Source organism: Nicotiana tabacum, chromosome 7 (genome assembly GCF_000715075.1).
Source record: "Nicotiana tabacum cultivar K326 chromosome 7, ASM71507v2, whole genome shotgun sequence".
Taxonomy (NCBI): domain Eukaryota; kingdom Viridiplantae; phylum Streptophyta; class Magnoliopsida; order Solanales; family Solanaceae; genus Nicotiana; species Nicotiana tabacum.
Genome location: NC_134086.1, coordinates 107923486 through 107946876, shown reverse-complemented (window position 1 = coordinate 107946876; position 23391 = coordinate 107923486). Strand labels below are relative to the sequence as shown.

Sequence of the window (23391 nt, the reverse complement as noted above, 5' to 3'; positions counted from 1 at the left end):
ATATAAAAGTAGCAAATTAAGAGATACCTAAAACAAGAAGTTACTAATTAATTAGTGTTGTCTTGCCTGGCAACTCAACCTGGGTGCCTAACTCTCGCTGAACTGCTCTCCAGAAATGCGAGGTAAATTGCATACCTCGGTCCGAAATGATAGATACGGGCACACCATGAAGACGAACAATCTCCCGGATATAGATCTCAGCTAACCTCTCGGATGAATAGGAGACTGCCACAGGAATGAAATGCGCTGACTTGGTTAGCCTATCAATAATTACCCAAACTGCATCAAACTTCTTCCGAGTTAGCGGAAGTCCAGTAATGAAGTCCATAGTAATCCACTCTCACTTCCACTCAGGAAGCTCAATTCTCTGAAACAAACCACCACGTATCTGATGCTCAAACTTTACCTGCTGACAATTAAAACACCAAGCAACATACGCAACAATATCCTTCTTCATCCATCTCCACCAGTAATGCTACCACAAATCCTGATACATCTTAGGGGTGCCCGAATAAATAGAGTACCGGGAACTATGGGCCTCCTCTAGAATCAACTCTCAAAGTCCATCTACATTAGGCACACATACTCGACCCTTCATCCTCAACACTTCATCATCTCAAACAGTAACCTGCTTGGCACCATCGTGTCGCACCGTGTCCTTTGGGACACATAAATGGGGATCATCATACTGCCGATCTCGGATACGCTCCAATAATGAAGAACGAGCGACTGTGCAAGATAAAACACGGCTGGTCTCAGAAACATCCAACCTCACAAACTGATTGGCTAAAGCCTGAACATCGAAAGCAAACGGTCTCTCGCCGACCGGAATATACGCAAGACTGCCCATATTGACTGACTTTCTACTCAAAGCATCGGCCACTATATTGACCTTCCCCGGATGATACAAAATAGTGATATCATAGTCTTTCAATAGCTCCAACCACCTTCTTTGCCTTAAATTTAGCTCCTTCTGCTTGAACAGATACTGTAGACTCTTGTGATCTGTGAATACCTCACTTGACTTGCCGTATAAATAATACCTCCAAATCTTCAGCGCGTGAACAATGGATGCTAACTCTAAATCATGGACTGGATAGTTCTTCTCATGAATATTCAACTGATGTGAAACATAAGCAATAACCCTGCCATCCTGCATCAACATCGCACCAAGTCTAATGCGAGATGCGTCACACTACACTATGTATGGCCCTAAACCTGTGGGCAAAACCAATACCGGTGTCATAGTCAAAGATGACTTGAGCTTCTGAAGCTTGCCTCACACTCGTCCGACCATCTGAACTGGGCACCCTTCTGGGTTAACCTAGTCATAGGGGATGCTATAGATGAAAACCCCTCTACAAACTGACGGTAGTACCCCGCCAAACCTAAGAAGCTCCGGATCTCTATAGCTGATGCGGGTCTAGGCCAGTCCTTGACTGGCTCTATCTTCCTTGGGTCCACCTGAATACCCTCGGGTGATACAACATGACCCAAAAAAGCAACTGACCTCAACCAGAACTCACACTTCGAAAACTTGGCATACAACTGACTATCCCTCAACATCTAAAGAACCACTCTAAGATGTTGCTCGTGCTCCTCTCAACTGCGAAAGTAAATCAAAATATCATCAATAAAGACAATCACAAAGGAATCCAGGCAAGGCTTGAACACTTGGTTCTTCAAATCCATAGAAGTTGCTGGGGAATTCGTCAACCCAAATGACATCACCAATAACTCATATGCCTGTACCGAGTGTGGAAAGTTGTCTTAGGGACATCGGATGCCCTAATCCTCAATTGATGGTAGCCAGATCTCAAATCAATCTTCGAAAACACTTTGGCACTCTAAAGTTGATCGAACAAATCATCAATACTATACTTATTCGTGATTGTAACCTTGTTCAACTGCCGATAATCTATACACATCCTCATCGACCCATCCTTCTTCTGCACAAATAACACTGGCGCACCCCTGGGCGAGACACTAGGTCTTATAAAGCCCTTATCAAGCAAGTCTTGCAGTTGCTCCTTCAATTCTTTCAACTCTGGCAGAGCCATGCAATATGGAGGTATAGAAATGGATTGAGTGCCATGGGACAAATCAATATAGAAGTCAATATCCCTATCGAGTGGCATCCCCGACAGGTCTGAAGGGAATACCTCAGGAAACACACGAACAACAGGCACAGAATCCATAGAAGGAACCTCGGCACTAGAATCTTGAACATACGCAAAATAAGCCAAACATCCCTTATCAACCATACGCCGAGCCTTCATATATGAGATAACCCTACGCGTGGAATGACCAAGAGTCCCTTCCCACTCTAAATGAGGTAACCCCAACAAGGCTAAGGTCACAGTCTTGGCATGGTAGTCCAAAATAGCATGGTAATGTGATAACCAGCCCATCCCCAATATGACACCAAAATCAACCATATCCAACAGTAACAAGTCTACTCGGGTCTCAAGACCCCCAATCACAACTATACAAGAACGATGAACATGATATACTACAATAGAATCATCCACCGGTGTAGACACATATATATGAGCACTCAAAGAATCATTAGGCATGATCAAATACGGTGCAAAATAAGATGACACATAGGAGTATGTAGACCCTGGATCAAATAGCACTGAAGCATCCCTAATACAAACCAGAACAGTACCTGTAATAACTGCATCGGAGGCCTCGGCCCCAGACATGGTTGGAAGAGCATAAAATTGAGGCTGGGCCCCACTACTCTGAACTATATCTCTGGGACGACCTCTTGTTGGCTAGCCTCCACCTCTAATACCTCTACCTCCATCTCTAGCACCCCTACCTCCACCTCTAGCTGGTTGAGCGGGCGGTGGAACACTCGGTGCCTCAACCATAGAAAGGGAACCTAGTGCTGAGAACTGCTCGGTGCTCGAGGGCAAAATTGAGAAATATGCCTCGTGTCGAACAAGTATAACAAGCCCTCGGCTGCTGGGACTGACAACCCTAAAAACTCTGGATCAAAGGTGCACTAAAGAGTTGACGATGCACTGTACGACTACTGACCAGAATACTGCATATGAGAACCACAGCCACCTGGAGCATCGTGAGAAGCCTATAATGTTGAATGAAATGGCCTGGGAGGATGGCCCCTACTAAAAGAATCCCTGCCTCTAGACGAGGCACCACTAAACCTAGCAGAATGACAAGGACTCTTGTCAGACCCTTGACCATTCCCCTATGATAGAACCATCTTAACTCTCCTGGCCACATCGGTCGTATCCTGGAAGGAAATCTTGCTCCCTGTCTCCTTAGCCATCTGAAGTTGAATAGGCTGAACGAGTCCCTCAATGAACCTCCTCCTCACTCTCTCTCTCAATGGGAAGTATGAGAAGAGCATGACGGGCCAAATCAATAAACCTGGTCTCGTACTAAGTAACAGTCATAGAACCCTGTTCGAGACGCATAAACTGCCTCCGATAGTTCTCCCTCTAAGTGATAGGAAGAAACTTCTCCAGAAATAGTTGAGAGAACTGATCCCAAGTCAAAACCGGTGTCCCAACTGGTCTAGCCAAACCATAATCCCTCCACCAAGTCTTGACGGATCCTGATAGATTAAAAACAGCAAAATCAACCCCATTGGTCTCCATTATCCCCATGTTCCTCAGAATCGCATGATAACTGTCCAAATAATCCTGGGGATCTTCAGAAGATGCACCGCTATAAGTGGTACAAAAGAGCTTGGTAAACCTGTCCAACCTCCACAAAGCATCAGCAGACATAACTGACCCATCATCGGTCTGTGCCACAATACCAGACTGAGCTACCCCAACTGGCTGAGCTACTAGAGTCTGAAATTGGGGAGCCATCTGCTCCGGAGTGAGAGTAGCAGGAGTCTGGGCTCCTCCTCCAGCATGAGAGACAGCTGGTGCTATAGGAAATAGTCCTGCTTGAGTGACGCTCTCCATAAGGCCTACTAGACGGATCAGAGCATCCTGAAGTACCGGGGTGGTGATGAACCCCTCTGGGACCTGAGTTGGCCCTAGTGGAACTGACTGGGCTGGAACCTCATTATCAAACTCAACCTGAGGCTCTGCTGCTGGTGCTGCTGCTCGAGCTCGAGGTTGAGCTTTGCCTCTACCTCGGGCCCTAGCACAACCTCTACCTCTGCCCCTTGTAGGAGCTACTACTGGGGGCTCGGGATGCTGGCCAGCTGATGAAGCGGTACTTGTTCTCATCATCTGCGAAAGAACAGAGTAGAAGTTCACTTAGCATTGAGAAATCAAGTCGCACGACAGGAAATAATAGATGTGAAGTTTTTCCTAACTCTGTAGCCTATGGGGGATAAACACAAACGTCTCTGTACCGATCCCTCTGACTCTACTAAGCTTGTCCGTGAATTGTGAGACCTAAGTAACCTAGAGCTCTGATACCAACTTGTCACGACCCGAATTTCCCACCCTCAGGAGTCGTGATGGCGCCTACTAGTGAAAGCTAGGCAAGCCAACTATTCCGATTTAATTACTCTTTTCATTTTTAATCTCTTAACAATTTCAAGTTAACATATTATAAACAGCGGAAATAATAATAATGCGGAAGAATGAAGTTTAATAATTAAACTAACACCAATACGAGTCCATAAACATAAACCACCCAGGGTGTCACGATCTCACGGACTATCTAAGAAAAACTACAAACAGGGATGGAACAAGAAAGTACATGTCTGTCTCTGGAATAGAAAAGAACAGAAATAAACTAGATAGGAAGGGAACCCCAAGGCCTACGGATGCCTGCAGGACTACCTCAGGTCTCTGATGGACTGAAGGCAGCAACCCCTAGCTAAGGTTTGTATGCTCCAGTACCAGGATCTGCACAAAAAAGTGAAGACTATAGTATCAACACAACCGACCCCATGTGTTGGTAAGTGTCGAGCCTAACCTCGGCGAAGTAGTGACGAGGCTAGGACAAGACTACCAAATAAACTTGTGCAGTTAAATCATATACATCAGAAAAATAAAGGCAGAAATTTATAGTTAAAGATAGGAGGGGGGAACATGTTGCGGGGAATATCAGGTAACAACAGAAAAACCAATAGAGAAATGTAAATAACGACATATTTCAATTATCAACAAGAATCGGGAACTCAATAATACGTGCACGACATCACCCTTCATTCTTTTACTCTCATCCTCACTATAAGAATCAATAGAATCGGCACGACAGCACTCTTCGTGCTTTTACCTCACATAATCATAGCACGACATTAACCTTCGTGCTTTACACTCAAATCATGGCATGGCATCACCCTTCGTGCATTAATAATCAAAATATCAACACGACATCACCCTTCATGTATTAGCACTATCAAAATTATGCACAACATCTCCCTTCATGCTTTACACTCTTCCTTACCCAAGGAACAATCACAAAGCAATTTGGGCAAGGGAATCAATAATATTACAATAGAATCCCGGCAAGGGAACAATAGCTTATCAGTAATATCCCGTCAAGGGAAACAATATCAAAAGCAATAACATCCCGGCATGGGAAATAATATCATAAACAATAACCTCCCGGCAAGGAAGTCAACAACATATTTCATCTCATTTCCACAATCTCTTCACAACATAAGCCTCAACTTGAGCCAATACTCAATAATGGTCAATTACCAAGAATACTTTCATAAATCTTATTCAACAATGATAATCATCATATTAGGCATGAATAATACACAACGGAGCCACTACAACCACAATATAAGACTCACGGGCATGCTTGACACCAATGTATAGATACCCGTCACCACACCTATACGTCATATGCAATAATAACACATAGCAAATAAGACCACAACTCCTATTCCCTCAAGCTAAGGTTAGACCAAACACTTACCTCAACTTCCACGGCCAAACTCAAGCCTCAAACACCCCTTTCTCTTTAGAATTCGCCTCCAATTTACTTGTATCTAACCTTAATTAACTTAACAATATCAATAAATACTATAGAATTCAACTCCAATGCTGAATTATAGGTTTTCTATCATTTTTCCCAAAAAGTCAAAAATCGACCCCGGACCCGCTTGTTCAAAACCCGAGGTTTGGATCAAAACGCGATCACCCATTTACCCACGAGCCCGAATATACAATTAGTTTCGAAATCTGACCCCAAAACGAGGTCTAAATCCCAATTATTCAAAAATCCCTAACTCTACCCAAATTCCTAATTTCTACCATGAAAACTCTTGATTCTTGATTAAAAAGTGATGAAAAACATTGGGTAATTGAAAGAGTAAAGTTTAGAATTGATTACCAACACTTTAGGGATAAATTTGAGTGAAGAAAATCGCCTCTAGGTCTTGGGAGTTCGAATATATGAAGAAAATGAGTTCTGCCCGTTTTGAAATATGTTTTAAAATGGCTGGGCAAGCCTTCATCGTGTTCGCGATGGGCCTGTTGTGATCGCGATGGGTCAGGCCCAGATGGCCATCGCGGTCGCGTTGGATGGCTCGCGTTCGCAAAGCTTTAGCTCCTCAGACCTTCGCGTTCGCGGTCAAGTGGCCGCGTTCGCGTAGAACAAAATCTCTTCCCCCCAATTCCAGGCCAAAAGGCCTTTGCATTCGCGATAGAAGGTTTGCATTCGCGAAGGGTAACATCCCCAAGGCTTCGCGTTCACGACCTGTGTTTCACGTTCACATAGAAGGAATTTTCCTTTATACTAACTTACCGTTCGTGTTTGCGAGAGTCCCTTCGCGAACGCGAAGAACAAAACACCAGCACACCAGAAACATCAATACAGCAGAAAATCCTAAGTCCAAAACAACCCGAAACTTATACGAAACTCGCCCGAGCCCTCGGGGCTCCAAACCAAACATGCATACTAACTCAAACACATCATATGGACTTACTCGTGCGATCAAATTGCCAAATTAACATATTTAACAACGAATTTAGCATCAAAATCAAAGAAAAATCTCAAGAACTCTTAAGTTTCAAATTTCACAACCGAGAGTCCGATTCAAGTCATATGATGTCCGTTTCTTACCAAATTTTACAGGCACAACTTAGATACCATATAAGACCTGTACCGATCTCCGGAACCAAAATACGGGCCCGATACCGTCAAATTTAAACACATTTAAATTTCTAAAAACACTTATAATTTTAGTTAAATAATTTTCTTCAAAAATTCATTTCTCGGACTTGGAACCTCGGAATTCAATTTCGGGCATATGCCCAAGTTCCATATTTTCCTACAGATCCTCTGGGACCGCCGAATTACGGGTCTGGATTCGTTTACCCAAAATATTGACCGGAGTCAACTTAAATTCAATTTAAAGGTGAAATTATCATTGTTTTTACAGATTTTCATATAATGGTTTTCCCGATAAATGTCCGAACTGCACACAAATCGAGGTGAGACAAACGGAGGGTTTTAAGGCTTCAGAACAAAGAATTTAGGTCATCACAATATTATTATAAGCCAAAGATAAATGCATCATATTAATCCAAGTGGTAGCCTAGAAAAAAGCTTCATAGCGTAATCTATCTATATCTATATATCTATATATATATATATTAAAGAAAGAATGTTACCGTATATAATTGACATTACGGTTAAACCAAGTAGCAAGCTAATAAATATCAATAGTATATGGTAACTTTATTCTATATTTGACTATTTTAATTAAATACAAATATAATATAGTATAATATAATATAATATAATATAATATAATATAATATAATATAATATAATATAATATAATTTATAGATAAAGTTCTAAAATTCGAATTTAAAATAAAAATAAAATTTATCTTTTTTTATCATGTTATCATACTTAATTCGGTTAATGATCATATGCAGTCATGTTAGGAACTTTTGTTATTTTTTTTAATTATTTAAATACTACTTCGCCTCTAGCAAAAAAAAAAAACTACTTCATATAACTATAAAACTCTTTCACATTTAAAATCCTATAAGTATAGTTCTTTGATACACTGTAGCTAGATTTGAATAAAATGAAATTCTTTTAAAATAAAAGTAATATATAGAGTACACGTCTATGTTTATCTAAATAACAGAAAAGAGTTTACAAAATCAAATAAAAGTTGACTTACATATATAATAAAGTAAACATACATGTTGGAGAAAGAAACGTCACAAAATCAGTTGGTACTAAAAAAAGTTGTTTTTTTTCTCCTTGAAGAATATTTGCTTGACGAATCAATTTGCATAAATGGACATCAAAAAATAACAAAACTTTGGCTATACACATTAATTTCAATTTAGCACATTCAAGGAATTGAAGGTTATAAGCTGAAACCCCTTCATTTAGGTGTAGTCAAGCCAATATTGCAAGGATATAATATTTTTTTCGTTGATGAATATTAGTTTTGAATCATTAGATTATGTGAAAGGTTTTTTTTAACTCAACAAGAGAGAAATTGATTTCTAATTGATAGTTTCTATAGCAACTTTTAAGTGTAACAAAGAGTATATATATAAAAAAAATTGGTATGACGTAAAATATTTTTTTTAAAATATAAACAAATTATTTTGAAAAAAATCTTTACTTTTTTTAATTCAAATATAAGATATTTTTGAACATTAGTAGAGAGTTTCAAAATTATAATAATAGAAGTTATATCATGGATAAACTCAAAAAACTGAAATCTTATTGAAAATTTACATAATATCCGTCCATATTTATTATTTACTTTTTATAGCTAATATAAATAGATTATATACCGACAACACATGATTATACACATATTATATATGGATTATATATAAATTATACATCACTCAGTTTTTAATTTAAGTGGTCAGGTGAGCACATATTTAGGCTGATTAGATAAAGCCAAAAGAAAAATATGAAATATCTTCAAGAAAAAACTAAAAATATAATTAAAGTTCATACGTAAAATTTTTATTAAAATTCATCCTTTTATAGTGAAATAAATTAATTTTTTGTAACATAAGAAATAACGACATAAAAAATAAGATAAAAGAAAATAAATATTGAAAAAAATGTTAGAAAGATCTAAAAACCAGAAATAAAAGATGACAATAAATTTATTCTTATGTTTCATCTTTGTTGAGTATTAAAAATTTAAAAGTTAATCTCATCGATTTCAAATATATTTTTTTTCAACTCAAATACATAGATTATAAGATAAGAATATCTTAGAATATTTTTTTTAATTTACATTATTGTGTCATTTTTTAAAAACACTATTACTAACAAACTGATATGATATTCGAATTTGAATTAGAATGCAAACTGAGTAGTTACATTGAGGTTAAGCCAAGTATGGTGTCGAAAAATAAACTACTTGATAATTTTAAAACAATATATGTAATATTTTATTATAATAATCAACTAATTTAACATTTAATGATTTAAAGAACAAAATTTTTGTATATATAGGATATTAAAAATTCAAATTCTGGGGCTAGAGATTTTGATAAACTTAAAGTGGAGTCATACTGAAATAAATTCGGCCAAAGAATCATTTAAATGTTTAGATAGCCGATTTAAGTGAATTTTAAATTAAGGATAATATCGTTGCATCATTATAAAGATAATCATTACTATAATATATATAAAGTTTTAGAATTTGAAATTTCAAAATAGAAATATTTTTTGAAAGATAAAATCATACCAAATAAGAGTTCAAGTCGTAGTATAAGAGTCACGTCGTAATCAAAGAATCGTTTATATCGTGTCAACCTTTGTGCTTTGCCATAAATGTGAGTTATTATTTCATTTTGTGGCTATTTTTAGGTTCGAGGACGAACGTATGTTTAAGTGGGAGATAATGTAACGACCCGACCGGTCATTTTGAGCTCCAGCGCACCGTTCAGCAGTTTGAGACCATGACCAGCTTCATTTTAGGTATTATGACTTGTACACGTGGTTGGAATTGAATTTCGAAAAGTCCAGAATCGATTTGGAAAGAGAATTCTCATTCAGAAGCCTTAAGTTGGAAGAATCGACTAAGATTGGATTTTTGAGTAAACAACCTCGGAAATAGAATTTGAAGGTCCCAACAGGTTTATATGATGATTTCAGACTTGGGCGTATGTTCGGATCGGGTTTTGGATGACCCGGGAGCATTTCGATGCCTATTGTGGAAGTTATTATTTTAGAAGAATTTCATAAGTTTGGGTTAAAGTTCATTTTAGTGTTATCGATGTCCGTTTGGGATTTTGAGTTTGGGAATAGCTTCGTACAATGATCCTGGTATTGGGAGCGCGATCGGAAATAAATTCGGAGGTCCGTAAGTCATTTTGGAGTCATTTGGCTAAAGTTAGAAATTTGAAGGTTTTTGAGAAGTATGACCGGAAGTTGACTTTTTGATATCGAGGTCGGAATCTGATTCCGAAAGTTGGAGTAGGTCCGTAGTGTCAGATATGACTTGTGTGCAAAATTTTAGGCCAATCGGACTTGATTTGATTGGTTTCGGCATCGAACATAAAAGTCGGAAGTTCTTAGTTTCATAAGCGTCAATAAGAAGTCGGCGCGTTCTAATTATATTACATTGTGTGCATATGAGGACTATTAATATGATGGATATTAATTGGATATGATAATAAGTGTATGAGGCATATTATAAGATATATGGGGTCTAAGAAAAGTCCTAAGTCTAAGCGCAATTGAAAATTTTCATAATAGACTAAAATTTCACATAGAATGCGCACAAGACCCTACTTTGGACGGGCATATCTACATGTATATAAGGTTTTATGTAATGGACAACCTATCAAATTAAAGATCTTCGATTCTAGTTTTCAACTCTTCAAACCGTTTGGCATTTGGACATTCCTACACAAAGTTATGACCAAATTACCAAAGTCTGGAAAATGTGATCCTGAAGGAGAAATTATGCGATCTCATAGCAAATATGCGGTCCGCATACTTGATATGTAACCGCAAATCAATTCGCATACTGGTCCAGAATTGCCCATTTTTGGGCACTGAGTTATGTGATGATTTGCGACGCATTATGCGATCGCAGACCTTGTTTCGAAGGCTTAATCTTCCTATTTTTATAACCCGACCCCATTTTGATAAATATGCTTTGGGGTTTATTTTGGGGTGATCTCTGAGCATTGTAGAGAGAGGTGAGAGTATTTTAGAGAGATAGGAGGAAACCCAACATTCAAATCATCCAATCTTGCATCAATCTTTATGAATCAAGGAACCTAATCACAAAATCTTCATCTAAGAGGTAATGTTCTATACCCTAATTTTCAATTTCGTTTTTGGATGATCTTTGAGCAAGAATTCACGGTAAACTTGAGATAAGTCACTTGTGTTCATTTTTAATCAATAATATGGGATTATCATCGAATATTCTGTCAGGATTACTTGTTTTTGGGTTGAAAATGGTAGAAATCTTTTAAAACTTTAATTGAAGATTTGAGGGTCGAGTTGATGTCGGAATTTTGCAAAATTGGAATGGTTGGACTCGTGGTTGGATGGGGGTTGATATTCCGTAATTTTTGTTGGATTCTGAGATGTGGGCCCCACGGATGAATTTTAAAAAACTTGTATTTAGGGTTGGAAATTATTTTAATAGATGGAATATGAACTCTTGAGCGTATATTGATTAGTTCTTACCCCATTTGAATAGTTTGGGATCGTTTGGCTCCAATTTAAGGATTGGAGCGCATTCTTGAATTTGGAAGTAAGCTTCAGATCAAGGTAAGTATCATTTCTAACCTTGTAAAAAGGAATTGTCCCCATAGGTAAAATAATTGGTTATGTGCTACTATTTGTGGAGGCTACGTACGCACGAGGTGACGAGAGCCCGTGCATAGCTACTATTGTGCTTTAGTCCGGGTAGTCTAGGACCCAAAAGCATGCTATACCTGAACTATTTGTAATCTTATTGACAACTTAAATTGCTTAAATCATATTGAATTAGTAAAAGAATTTCTAAAAAGGGTTAAACTTTATTTTCATAAATCGTTAAAAGAGAATTGGTTTTTCCTTGGATAAATGTTTCCTGATGAATTCTTAATTGACAGTTTGGATGTGTGTATCTATGAGTACCTGCGTTGCATGTAAGATTCGTGAGCGGGGTACCTTTATTATTTATATTTGACCGCATCGCACGTACGATTTGCGAGCGGGGTAATAAATGCATCTATGGTTCGCGCCATTCGATCCTCTGGCAGTGCATAGTTTAAATATTTATTGGATCAGGCCGTATGACCTCGGCATGATTTGCCATGCTTGTAATGCTTGCTTGAGATTTACAAATTGATATTGTCTTCCTGGCCTGAGATAAATTGATAAATAATGGACTATAAATTTGGAGACTCCTAAATATAAAAAGGGATGTTTACTCGTTTCTTGACTTACTTGAGTTTACTGCTATTTTAATGAATCCATGATTATTCGCATTATTAATATATTATTACTGGACCACTAGTAAGTGTCGAAGTCGGCCTCTCTTCTCTACTTCTTTGAGGTTAGACGGGATACTTACTGGGCACACGTTGTTTTCGTACTCATACTACACTTGCTATGCATTTTGTTGCACAGGTTTATGTGTGGCTAGTGCAGCATGGTTAATGCGGGGACTTAGGTGAGCTGCATTTTGTGAGACGATCCGCAGCCATCAGAGTCTCCCTCAGAGTATTGTACTGTATTTTTCATTCCTATCCAATTGTTTTTCGAACAGTTACTATATTTTATTGCATTCCCTAGTAAATGCTCATGCACTTGTGATACCGGATTCTGGGATAATTACGGGATATTTTCTATTGACTTCTTAATACTTATATTTAACTTGAAATGATTATCTTTACTAGTAAAAATTGAAGGAAAATCATAGTTTTCAAAATTTTTAAAATGAGAATTTAATTAAGTATTTATGGTTGACTAGCCTGACAGCGATGTCCGGCGCCATCACGACCCTTAGTGGATTTTGGGTCGTGACAAAATAAGAGTTCAAGTAGTAGTAAAAGAGTCAAGTCTTATCCAAAGGGTCATTCATTGTCTCAGCATTTGATTGTTTTACCATAAATATGAGTTATTATTTTGCTTCCTGACTATTTTTAGGATCCAGTGACACCGGCAAGAATGATATAAAAAAAATAGAAGAAATGATTAATTTTTTATGTAGTTTATATCCAATGATTATCTATTTTTACTTCAATAATGCAAAACTTTTATTGGATAAAATTATAATTACAATTAAATATTTAAACTATGAATGAGCTAATATATGAAGAATTTGAATGAATAAAAAACATATTATTTTCTTTAATGCTAAGAACAATAATTAAATCTTTGAATTACTTTTTTTTTTTGTTAAAGTAAAATTTTATTCAACCAAAATTGTATATTTACAGCCACTAGTTCCATTTGGACTCAAGAACTAGTCATCTCTATCTCTTTCTATCTAAGAGTGTTAACTATGCATTTACATTCATAAGCTATCTACTCTTAGCTAGAAAAACTATTTAAACTATCTAGTATCTTCTTCCATTTGCTATAACTCTGTCCTCTAGCATTCATTTCACTCGATACATGGTATATTGTTGCAGCAAACAGCCATGCTAGTACTTGGCCTTTAGCTCTGCTTCCTCTACACCTCTTTGCCATCCAGCATACCTCCTCACTCCATGTTTTAGGAGTTCTGTTTTCATTCATCCATTTCAATAGAGAATACCAGATATCTCTTGCATATTTACATTCCAAGAATAGGTGAGCTAGTGATTCTGTAGCTCCTGTGGAACATAAAACACGCTCTTTTGGAACATTTATTCCCCATCTCTCTAGTCTGTCCACAGTTTTAAGACTTTGTCTTATGGCTAGCCGTAGAATAAATTGATGTCTAGGAATTTGCCTTGCCTCCATAGTCAGACTTTTCCATTGAACTTTTTGATATTGTGGTTGAAAGGATAAATAAGTTGCCTTGATACTAAACTTATCACCCTTGCTGCACTTGCCCAGTTCCACCTTGGGTTCCTGTTGCCAAACCAATTTCTTGCATCAAATATTTTCCTTACAAATGAGCAAGCTTGTGTATGTATTTTCATGGACTCTATCTCCTTGTTCTTTATGTAATAACCATGTATCTATTGCACCCAAGCGATTCTTTCCTTTAGATACTGCCCAAGGAGTTTGCATATGGCTGCCCTATTCCACAAGGTGTAGTCTATCAACTTTAGGCCTCCATCGGATCTTGGCATACACAATGATTCCCAGGATACTAGAGCTTTCCTTGATGCTTCACAACTTCCAATCCATAAAAAGGTTCTGCATATACTTGTGATGAGTTGAACAACCTTCTTGGGTAAGACAAAAATCTGAGCCCAGTATGTTTGCTTCTCAAAGAGAACACTTTTGATCAGCTGCACCCTTCCACTATAGGATAGAAATTTAGTAGTCCAGCATCTGATTCTTGATATCATCTTCTCCACAATTGGCATACATTGTTATACAGTAATCTTCTTTGAAGAAAGTGGAACCCCCAGGTATTTGAATAGCAGTTCTCCTGGTGCAAATTGCATCTCGTTCAAAATCTGCTACTTCAGTTCCTGAGTAATTCCAGCAATGTATAGGGAACTCTTGTCCAAATTTTCTTTCAGCCTAGACACATCAGAGAAATGATTAAAAGCTTAGATTATTAGTTGGATTGAAATTCTATCAGCCCTGCAGCATATGAGTAGATCATCAGCAAAGCATATATGTACCAGCTTCATCCTGTTGCATCTAGGGTGGTAATTGAAGTCAGGATTATGTTGTAACTATTTGAGGGATCTGTTTAGGTACTCCATAATCAACACAAACAAGTACGGGGACATGGGGTCACCCTGTCTTAATCCTTCCTTGCCACAAACTTTGGAGTTATCCCTCCATTTATTAATATAGCACAACTTACAGTAGTCACACATTCCATAATCCACCCAACAAGTTTTCCAGGGAACCCAAACTCTAGTAAAACAGTTCTAAGGAAGTCCCATTCAACTGAGTCATAGGTTTTTCCACTTTTACCATACACCTAGGGGAGACTCCCTTCTGCGTATACCCTTTCACTAGCTCATGTGCAATGATTACATTATCTAAGATACTCATTCCTGCTATAAATGATGACTGTGAATGTCCAACAATTGTGTCTGCTACTAGTTTAAGTCTATCTGTCAGGATTCTTGCTATCAATTTGTATAAAGTTGTACAACAAGCTATGGGTCTGTACTCCTTCACATATGTGGAATTAGCTACCTTTGGTACTAGAGTGAGTATGGTGCAGTTTGCTTCCTTTAATATTTTCCCAATTTCAAAAAACTAGACAACAACCTTACTCACCTCCTCTCCTATGGCATACCAATATTCTTTGAAGAATTCTGCATTGAACCCATCCATCCCTGGGGCCTTGTCATTTGGTAGCTCTCTTAATGCCTGTAGGACATCCTCTTTTGTGACTGGCTAAATTAGTAGCAATTGTTGGTCTCTCTTTAACCAAGACCATCTTTAGCAATGTGAGTATCTACCAAGGTAGTTCATGTGCTCTGTTTCCCATCAAGCCTTGATAGAACCTTATGAATTCCTGATGCACCTGCTTTGGGTCAGTTAACTGCATTCCATGTTCATTATAAATAGTAACTATGTTATTCCTAACCTGTCTTGCTTTGAGTTGGGCATGAAAAAACTTGGAATTTGAATCTCCCTGTTTGATCCATACAGCTCCAGATTTTTGTCAAAGAACTCTTTCCTGGATAGTAGCCCATTTCTCCATCTCCAATAGTATCTTTTTCTCTTCTGTGATCAATTGGGTACTGTACAAGTCAGTTGCCAAAGCATCTTGTGTTTCTTTCAGTTTTGCCTGCAGATCCTCCAACTTTTGTTCTAGCTTGTTCATTTCTTAATTCATATGTTTAACAGCTTGTTCCACTTATTTCAATTTCCTGCATACTCCATACAGAGCAAAGCCATCAACTTGGGTCTTCCATATATCCTCAACTATTTCCTTGACTGATTGTTGCTTCAGGAAGACATTGAGTAGTCTAAATGGTTTTGGTAGCTTGTGTCTCACAGTGATAGTAGTTAATAGTATAGGGGAGTGGTCTAAGCAACTAGGATTTAAGTAATATGCTTCTATACTACTATACAAGCTGAACCATTGAGCATTCCAAATGCCCAATCAATTAAACTGTAAATTTTGTCTCCAGGATTCCTCTTGTTACACCAGGAATACTGCCATCCCTTCCTTTTGAGTTGCCCTAGTCCCACTTCATCTATACAGTCCTGAAAGTCATGTGTTTCATTCTGTTGGACTGGTGCTCCATTGATCCTATCTACAATAGATAGAATTGTATTGAAGTCCCCAAGGATGGTCCAAGGGTCTAGCATCATATGGTTAATTGTTTTTAGCTCCCTCCAAATTTCCTTCCTCCCTTCCATAGTGTTATAACCATACATAAATGTGACATAGCATTCAAATAGAGATCATTTGTCCTTCACTTTGCAATGGATAGTTTGAGGCCCTGAACTTTGTATATCCACCTCCACCAGCTGTGGTTTCAAGCATACCCAAATTCTACCATTTTGATAGCTTATATAATCACTATAAATTTGCCAATCTGCTCCTATTTTCTTTTTTATTTTCTCTGCTCTTCTAGCCTTTATCTTTGTTTCTAGGCAGCCCAATAGAGCTACTTTATTAGTAAGCAGAAAGGATTTAAACTTCTTCTGCTTATAGGGCTTGTTCAGCCATCTAATATTCCATGATCCAAAGATCATGGGGGGCTGTTTAGTCAGATTTGTTCCCCTTACCACATTGCTAGTGGTAACCTCTGTATTAATTCTCAAAGCACTGAACTGATTCCTTCTGAGCATCAATTCCAATTCATCAATCTTTTGTTTTTTTACTGTTGTAGCTGGCATTATTTTCTTTCCCCTGTCTACTTGTTTTTGCTGATGTTGTCCATCCTCTTTGGTTAGTTTCTTAGTCTGCTCATTGTGTGCAGACTGTTCTGCTTGTTGCTCCTTGTTCTGATCTTCATTCATAGTGACAGTCTTTGCTATCCACTCCTTCTTCTTTGGTTTTTTTCTAATGTTCTATCTAAACTCTTTGTATTTTGCTGGATTTGTGAAATCTCCTGTGTTATACCCCACTTTCAAACAGTCTTGATAGAATAGTGGCTTTCACTCATACTCAATACTCTGTGAGTAGTGTGTTCCATCTGGTAACTCAAGGGAGATCGAATCTGGTAGAGGCTGAGATATATCCATTTCTATCAATATTCTTGCATATGAAATCCTTTGTTCTTGGGCTGTTAATTTGTCTGTGCAGATAGAATTCCCCATATAGCTAGCTATTCTTCCCAAATTAGGAGGAGCCCAAAATTGGATTGGTAAATTTGGGAACATCACCCAAATTGGGACAAGTTGGGTAGGTTCCTTATTCATTTGGAACTCTGGATCCCACTGCTTTATGATAAATGGTCTATAGTTGAATATATAAGGTCCTTGCTTAAGAATTGCTTCCTTGCCCTCCTCATTATCAAATTTAAAAATGAAGTACCCATTGTTATGAAGGAAAACATGTGTTGTGCTTACAGAATTCCATACTCCATAAACGAATTTGAGCATTTCTTTGAAGGTAGGGTTTCCACCAATTACATACCCAATTAAGGCTCGACTCCATTTCTGGTTGTATTCAGCTATTTCCTGGGGGTTTAGCTTTACAACTTTGATTCCATCCTTCATGACTGGTGGGTAGTAATCTAGCTTAAGCCCCAAGTTTTGCACTCTATTACCTTTGACGACTTCAACCATCATAGGCTTAGTTCCACTAGATGTTGCAGAGAATGTCAGTTTCCTTGTTGCGTGCATAGCTCCTGCATCAATTTCCGGCGGGGTCTCTGTAGTTTTCGGTGGAGGACCTGCTTGCATCACTGTGGGAGCCCTCCCCATTCCTGGAAGCCAGTGACCAAATTGAATCGGTGCTAAGACATGGGGAACCCCCGACTACGGAAGATACTACTTATTTAAAATGAATATTTAAAATAAACAATTCATAAAAAAAATTTTGTGGGATTACGTGTATTTTCCGTAGAATTGACCTTGTAATTACCAATTATTCTCTAGTTCCAGATAAAACTTAAATTTTAATTTAAAGTTATTACCAAAAGTGCTTTCAAGAAGATAACAAAATTGGTTTATAAAAAATAAGGAAAAGGGCCAAAACTACCTTCAAACTATTTGATTTGGTACAAATATTCCCTCCTTCCACCTATTGAGCCAAAATTTCCCTCACTGTTATTTTTCTGGCTCACTTATGCCCTTATGAATAACGGTCAATGCCAAATATAAAAAAAAGTTTATTTAAGTTACATATGAAAAATATTTATTGGTTCAATTTTAAACTATGATCCCAATTAAATATACCCACTCTTAACCATTTTTTACCCAACCCCAAAATCAGACACACCTAAAAATATGGCCAAACTCTTGATTGTTTAAAAAATTAACTTCTCCATCTTTTCAACTCAACCATCACCATAACTGACATCACCCCCTTTCCTCCACAACCACAATGCCACTACAACTATGATTCTCATGTTTTCTCCATTCCTCCATTTTCGAAGAGTAACAACGAGAATGTTATACTAATCAAAAGGGCCCGATTAGAAAATCTTTAACTTTTTTCGGTTGAATGTCATTTTTTTTTGTTGTAAAATTAGGATTTTGCTCAAAGGGGAGTACCTAGATCATAATTTTTTTTATTTTCTACAATAGATTATTATTGGGTCTAACAACTTATTAAGAGTTCACAAATTTTTGCAAATATTTTGAAGAAAAAACTAGACTACTCCGGAATTTAAAGCCAATGAATTCATAATGGGTTCTTTGATTATCTCATGCGATGAGAAAGAAAAAAAAGATTCACCATTGTAAGTGACATTTGAATGTGAAAATTAGGTTGAACATTTTCGAAAAATGACAACTTCAATAGTAAATGTAAAATGATGATAGATGACAAAAATATGAAAAAGGACCAAAACCCCCCTAAACTAAAAATGTGGAGGGAGCGTGATTGCTATGAAGGAAAGGGGATGGTGACAGCTATGATGGTGGTAGAGTTGAAAAGATAGAGAGGTTAATTTTTTTTACAATCAAGAGTTTGGCTATGTTTTAAGGCGGGTCGAATTTTTGGGTTAGGTAAAAAAATGGGTTAAGGGTGGGTTTATTTAATTATGGGGTCATGGTTTAAAATTAGAACTAATAAAAAGTTGTCACGTGTAATTTAAATAAATTTTTTTTTATTTGGCATTGACCATTAGTCATAGGGGCATAAGTGAGCCAGAAAGATAACGGTTGGGGCATTTTTGGCTCAAAAGATGAACGGAGGGCATATTTGTACCAAATCGAATAGTCTGAGGATAATTTTGACCCTTTTCCGTAAAAAAATATATTCCTGAGCAGTTTTAAATTCTTAAATTTGACAAAAGTGAACATTTTTTTTATCTCCATTAATAACTTAATTATTAACAAACATTGAATGTTAAAGAAAGTTCTAGCCAAACAAAGTCCCGTCAAATTACTGACATTGAAACACTAAATTGTAACACACTAGAAATAAACAAAAAATATATAATTCACCTAAAAAAAATGCACATGGCACTAGAAGAATAAAAAATCATAAAAAATGCACCTCTAAATATGAGTACTCGTTAAGTGTTTAATTTTTTTTCCTGTTATTGTATAATTTTCATTAAATCTAACAATAAGAATTTATTAATATTTGACCGAAATAAAAAAATGCACTTTTGATACTTTTGAACACTTTTGATACATCGACAGCCCCTTAAAGTTATTCTCACTTTTCACTTAGATATTTTATCTCAAGCTTGTTTCATTTGAACACTTTAACGAGGCCTTTACTTTGTCATTTAGACACAAAATTCGTAGGCAGCCAAACACAAAAGGTGCGTGTAATTCACATGCCAAAATGATGAATAAAGCGAGGACACGTGGATTTACCTTTTAAAAATTAGAAATAATTTGGAAATAAAATAAAATATAGTAAAAGAAGAACCCCACCCTACGCATCATCATCTTCCCCAACAGACTAATCCTCAACCATGTTTGCTCGATCTCTGAAATTGTCACCAACTTCCACCTCAAGAAAAATCTTTTTCATCAAAATTCTTTTCCATGTCATTCTCAAAAGCTTGCAAAAGCTCAGATATTTTAATCGTCTCAAATGCCACTCCCCAAAAAATCGTCCGGCAAACTTGACAAACGGACTGTTGAATTTGTCAAGATTGATGTGAAGTAGTGTGAACATTTGAAGCCTCTTTTTGGAAAAAGTTGGTAGATGCATTTTTCATGCATTTACATTGCATGTTCATACTTAATGTGATGTCATGCATGATATTATTAGGGCAATTTCTCTTCTATAAATAGCAAAGATTTTGTTCATTTATAAACATCTCTTACTTGCCTTCTTATCTCCTAAGGCATTTGAATCTTCTTTCTCTCTTGTAGTATTTCACTTGTATTTTTGAAGTAAAATAAAGTTTGAGTTGATTGTATCCGAGGACTAGGCAAAAATCAAATTTTGTCGAACCTCGTTAATTTCCGGTGTTCCTTTTATTATTGTCTCATTTACTATTTATTAGCTACCATTAGATATAGTAGTTGTGATTTAATCACTCTCTATATATTTGGCTTCCGCAAGAATTGGTATCAGATCCAAGGTTCTATCTTAGTATGTTTTATGGTTGCAGCATAGTCTGAACTTCCACATCAGAAAAGAATTACTTTGGTGTTCTCTATTGTCAGCAATTAAATAGTATCTGTAGCGAAAATGGGAGATAATAAAAATGAAGAAGCTACATCAAGTGTCAATAATACGTCATCGTTGGCATCTTCGCTTATGACAAGAATTGTGTCAAATGCGAATTTTACGGTCGAAATGTTTGACAGGTCAGGGCACTTTGGGATGTGGCAAGGTGAGGTTCTAGATGTCCTTTTTCAATAAGAGCTAGATCTTTCCATTGAAGAAAGGAAACCAGTATTGGAGAAGAAGATTGGAAAATTATCAATCGTGTTACTTACGATACCATTCGATCCTACCTTGCTAGAGAGCAAAAATATCCATACACAAAGGAAACTTCTGAAAGTAAATTATGAAAAGCACTAGAGGATAATTTTTTGAAGAAAAATAGTCAAAATAAATTGTACATAAAAAAAGACTGTTTCGCTTCACCTATGTTTCTGGTACCACAATGAATGAACATATCACCAGTTTCAATAAGTTGGTTACAGATTTGCAAAATATGAATGCAACTTTTGATGATGGTGACTTGGCCTTGATGTTGTTCGGATCACTTCCTGATGGGTACGAGCACCTTTAAACTACTCTACTCCATGAAAATGACGAAGTTTCTCTCAAAGAAATTTATTCGGCTTTGTACAGCTATGAAGAAAGAAAGGGAGAAAAACTGAAGGGCAAAGAAGGAGAAGCACTGGTTGTGAGGGGTCGTTCTCAAAATCAAACGAGGACAAAGAAGGGAAGATCCAAGTCAAGATCCAGACCCAGCAAAGATGAATGTGCCTTTTGTCGAGAAAAAGGGCACTGGAAGAAAGACTGTCCGAAGTTGAAGAATAAGGCCAAACATAACAATGGAAAGGCCATTATGGATTCAAATATAGCTGATTGTGATGATTCAGACTTCTCATTAGTTACAACAGAGTCATCAACATCATCAGACATATGGTTGATGGACTCGGCTTGTAGCTATCATATGTGTCCCAACCACGACCCCAGTTCGCCCTCCGTGAACTATCGTGATGGCACCTAGTCTTTACGATTAGGTAAGCCTAATAGTGTGGAAAATAAACTAAACTTGCGGAATAAATAGTCAAAAGCCAAAAATAACTGAAGGAAACAATATTTAAATGCCGCTCGGCATATACACACAACTCCTGAATAAATCTGATATACTATCCCAAAACCCGGAAACTCACGGATCCACAAGCTGAGAAAAACACTACATAGCTCTAATCTCCGGAATGTCTAATAAGAAAAGAAAGTACAGAAGGGTTAAATACTAAATGCAGGAATAGAAAGAGACTCCTCGGTCTGCAGACGCGGCATATATACCTCGAAGTCCCGTAGAATCGCCTCGCCTCAAGAATGGTAAGCCTGAGTAGAGGTGCCTGGATCTGCACATGAAAAACATGCGCAGAAAGGGCATGAGTACACCACAGCGGTACTCAGTAAGTGCCAAGCCTAACCTCGGTTGAGTAGTGACGAGGAAGGTCAAGGCCCTACTGAGGTTAAAAATAAAGATATAATTCGATAATGTAGAACAGAACAATATAAATACGTGCAACAGCTGTCACACCTCCTTTTTCCGCCCCGCGAAGGTACAAGGAGTTTTTCCAATTAAAGGACAATCGAAACGGGATTTGTTTATTCATTTCAGAGTCGCCACTTGGGAGATTTTAGGGTGTCCCAAGTCACCAATTTAATCCCAAATCGAGGAAAATAATGACTCTATATTACAGTCCGCAAACCAGAAATCCGGATAAGGAATTCTGTTAACCCGGGAGAAGGTATCAGGCATTCCCGAGTTCCGTGGTTCTAGAACGGTCGCTCAACAGTCATATTCGGCTTGTTTATCTGATTTTATACAATTATGAACTTATGTGCAAATTTTAACCATTTACCGCTTTCATTATTATTATTATTATTTTACAGGGAATTGCAACGTTGTGAAAATGTATTTCGAACCGCGTCACAATCAATGTAACCGTGATCGTCGACACACTTTGACTCCGCTGAGATTTGGATTTGGGTCACATAAATGTGCACCCGAGTTTAGGAAAGTAAGATTAATTAAGACGCGTCTTAAAGAAACTAGCGTATTGTTATATTTAGGTAAGGCCGTGGAGTTCGCTAAGCGGCCTATCCCGAGTTCTAAGTAATTAACACATACATTTTGTGAGGGCCCCGCAATTTGCATTTTTATTTGGCGAGGCTCGTCTCATTATTATTATTTAAAAAAAAAAAGATAATCTTAGAATGACTACATTTTTTCTATTAAGTTTAGTCTCTAAAATAAAGAAAGAAAATCCTAATTAATTAGGAGTTAGAAAAAATTAAGAACATGTAACATACTAATTGCTAGATTAGGACCAATATTAAATGAAAGAATTTTAAAGAAAAAAATCGAAATTATAAATAAAATAAGAAATTCGACAACTAATATTCAAAAGAAATCAAATATAGCTAGATTGAAGCTCAGCATTGTTATATAAAAAAAACAACTATTGGAATTAATTATTCATAACCATTTGAAACTAAATTTAACCACAATTACTAAAGCTTATTAGAAAGATTATTAAACTTAAACATTATCTAGTCTTGTTTG

The 23391-nt window shown here is 37.1% G+C and overlaps 2 protein-coding genes across 2 annotated transcripts; both read right to left on the bottom strand.

The window, feature by feature from the left end:
• Window positions 1-13444: 13444 nt before the first annotated feature.
• On the bottom strand, window positions 13445-13858 carry LOC142162218 (uncharacterized). The gene has a single exon (XM_075218542.1). The coding sequence runs from the start codon at window positions 13856-13858 to the stop codon at window positions 13445-13447; it is 414 nt and encodes a 137-aa protein (XP_075074643.1).
• Window positions 13859-17149: 3291 nt separating this feature from the next.
• LOC107767132 (uncharacterized) lies at window positions 17150-17920 on the bottom strand. The gene has a single exon (XM_016586054.1). It carries the CDS (start codon window positions 17918-17920, stop codon window positions 17150-17152), a length of 771 nt encoding a protein of 256 aa, XP_016441540.1.
• Between the last annotated feature and the right edge of the window lie 5471 nt (window positions 17921-23391).

Bases quoted from the DNA above. Each gene is read 5' to 3' on its own strand.
- LOC107767132 (XM_016586054.1), bottom strand. From the start codon at position 17,920: ATGGGGAGGGCTCCCACAGTGATGCAAGCAGGTCCTCCACCGAAAACT.
- LOC142162218 (XM_075218542.1), bottom strand. From the start codon at position 13,858: ATGGAGGCAAGGCAAATTCCTAGACATCAATTTATTCTACGGCTAGCC.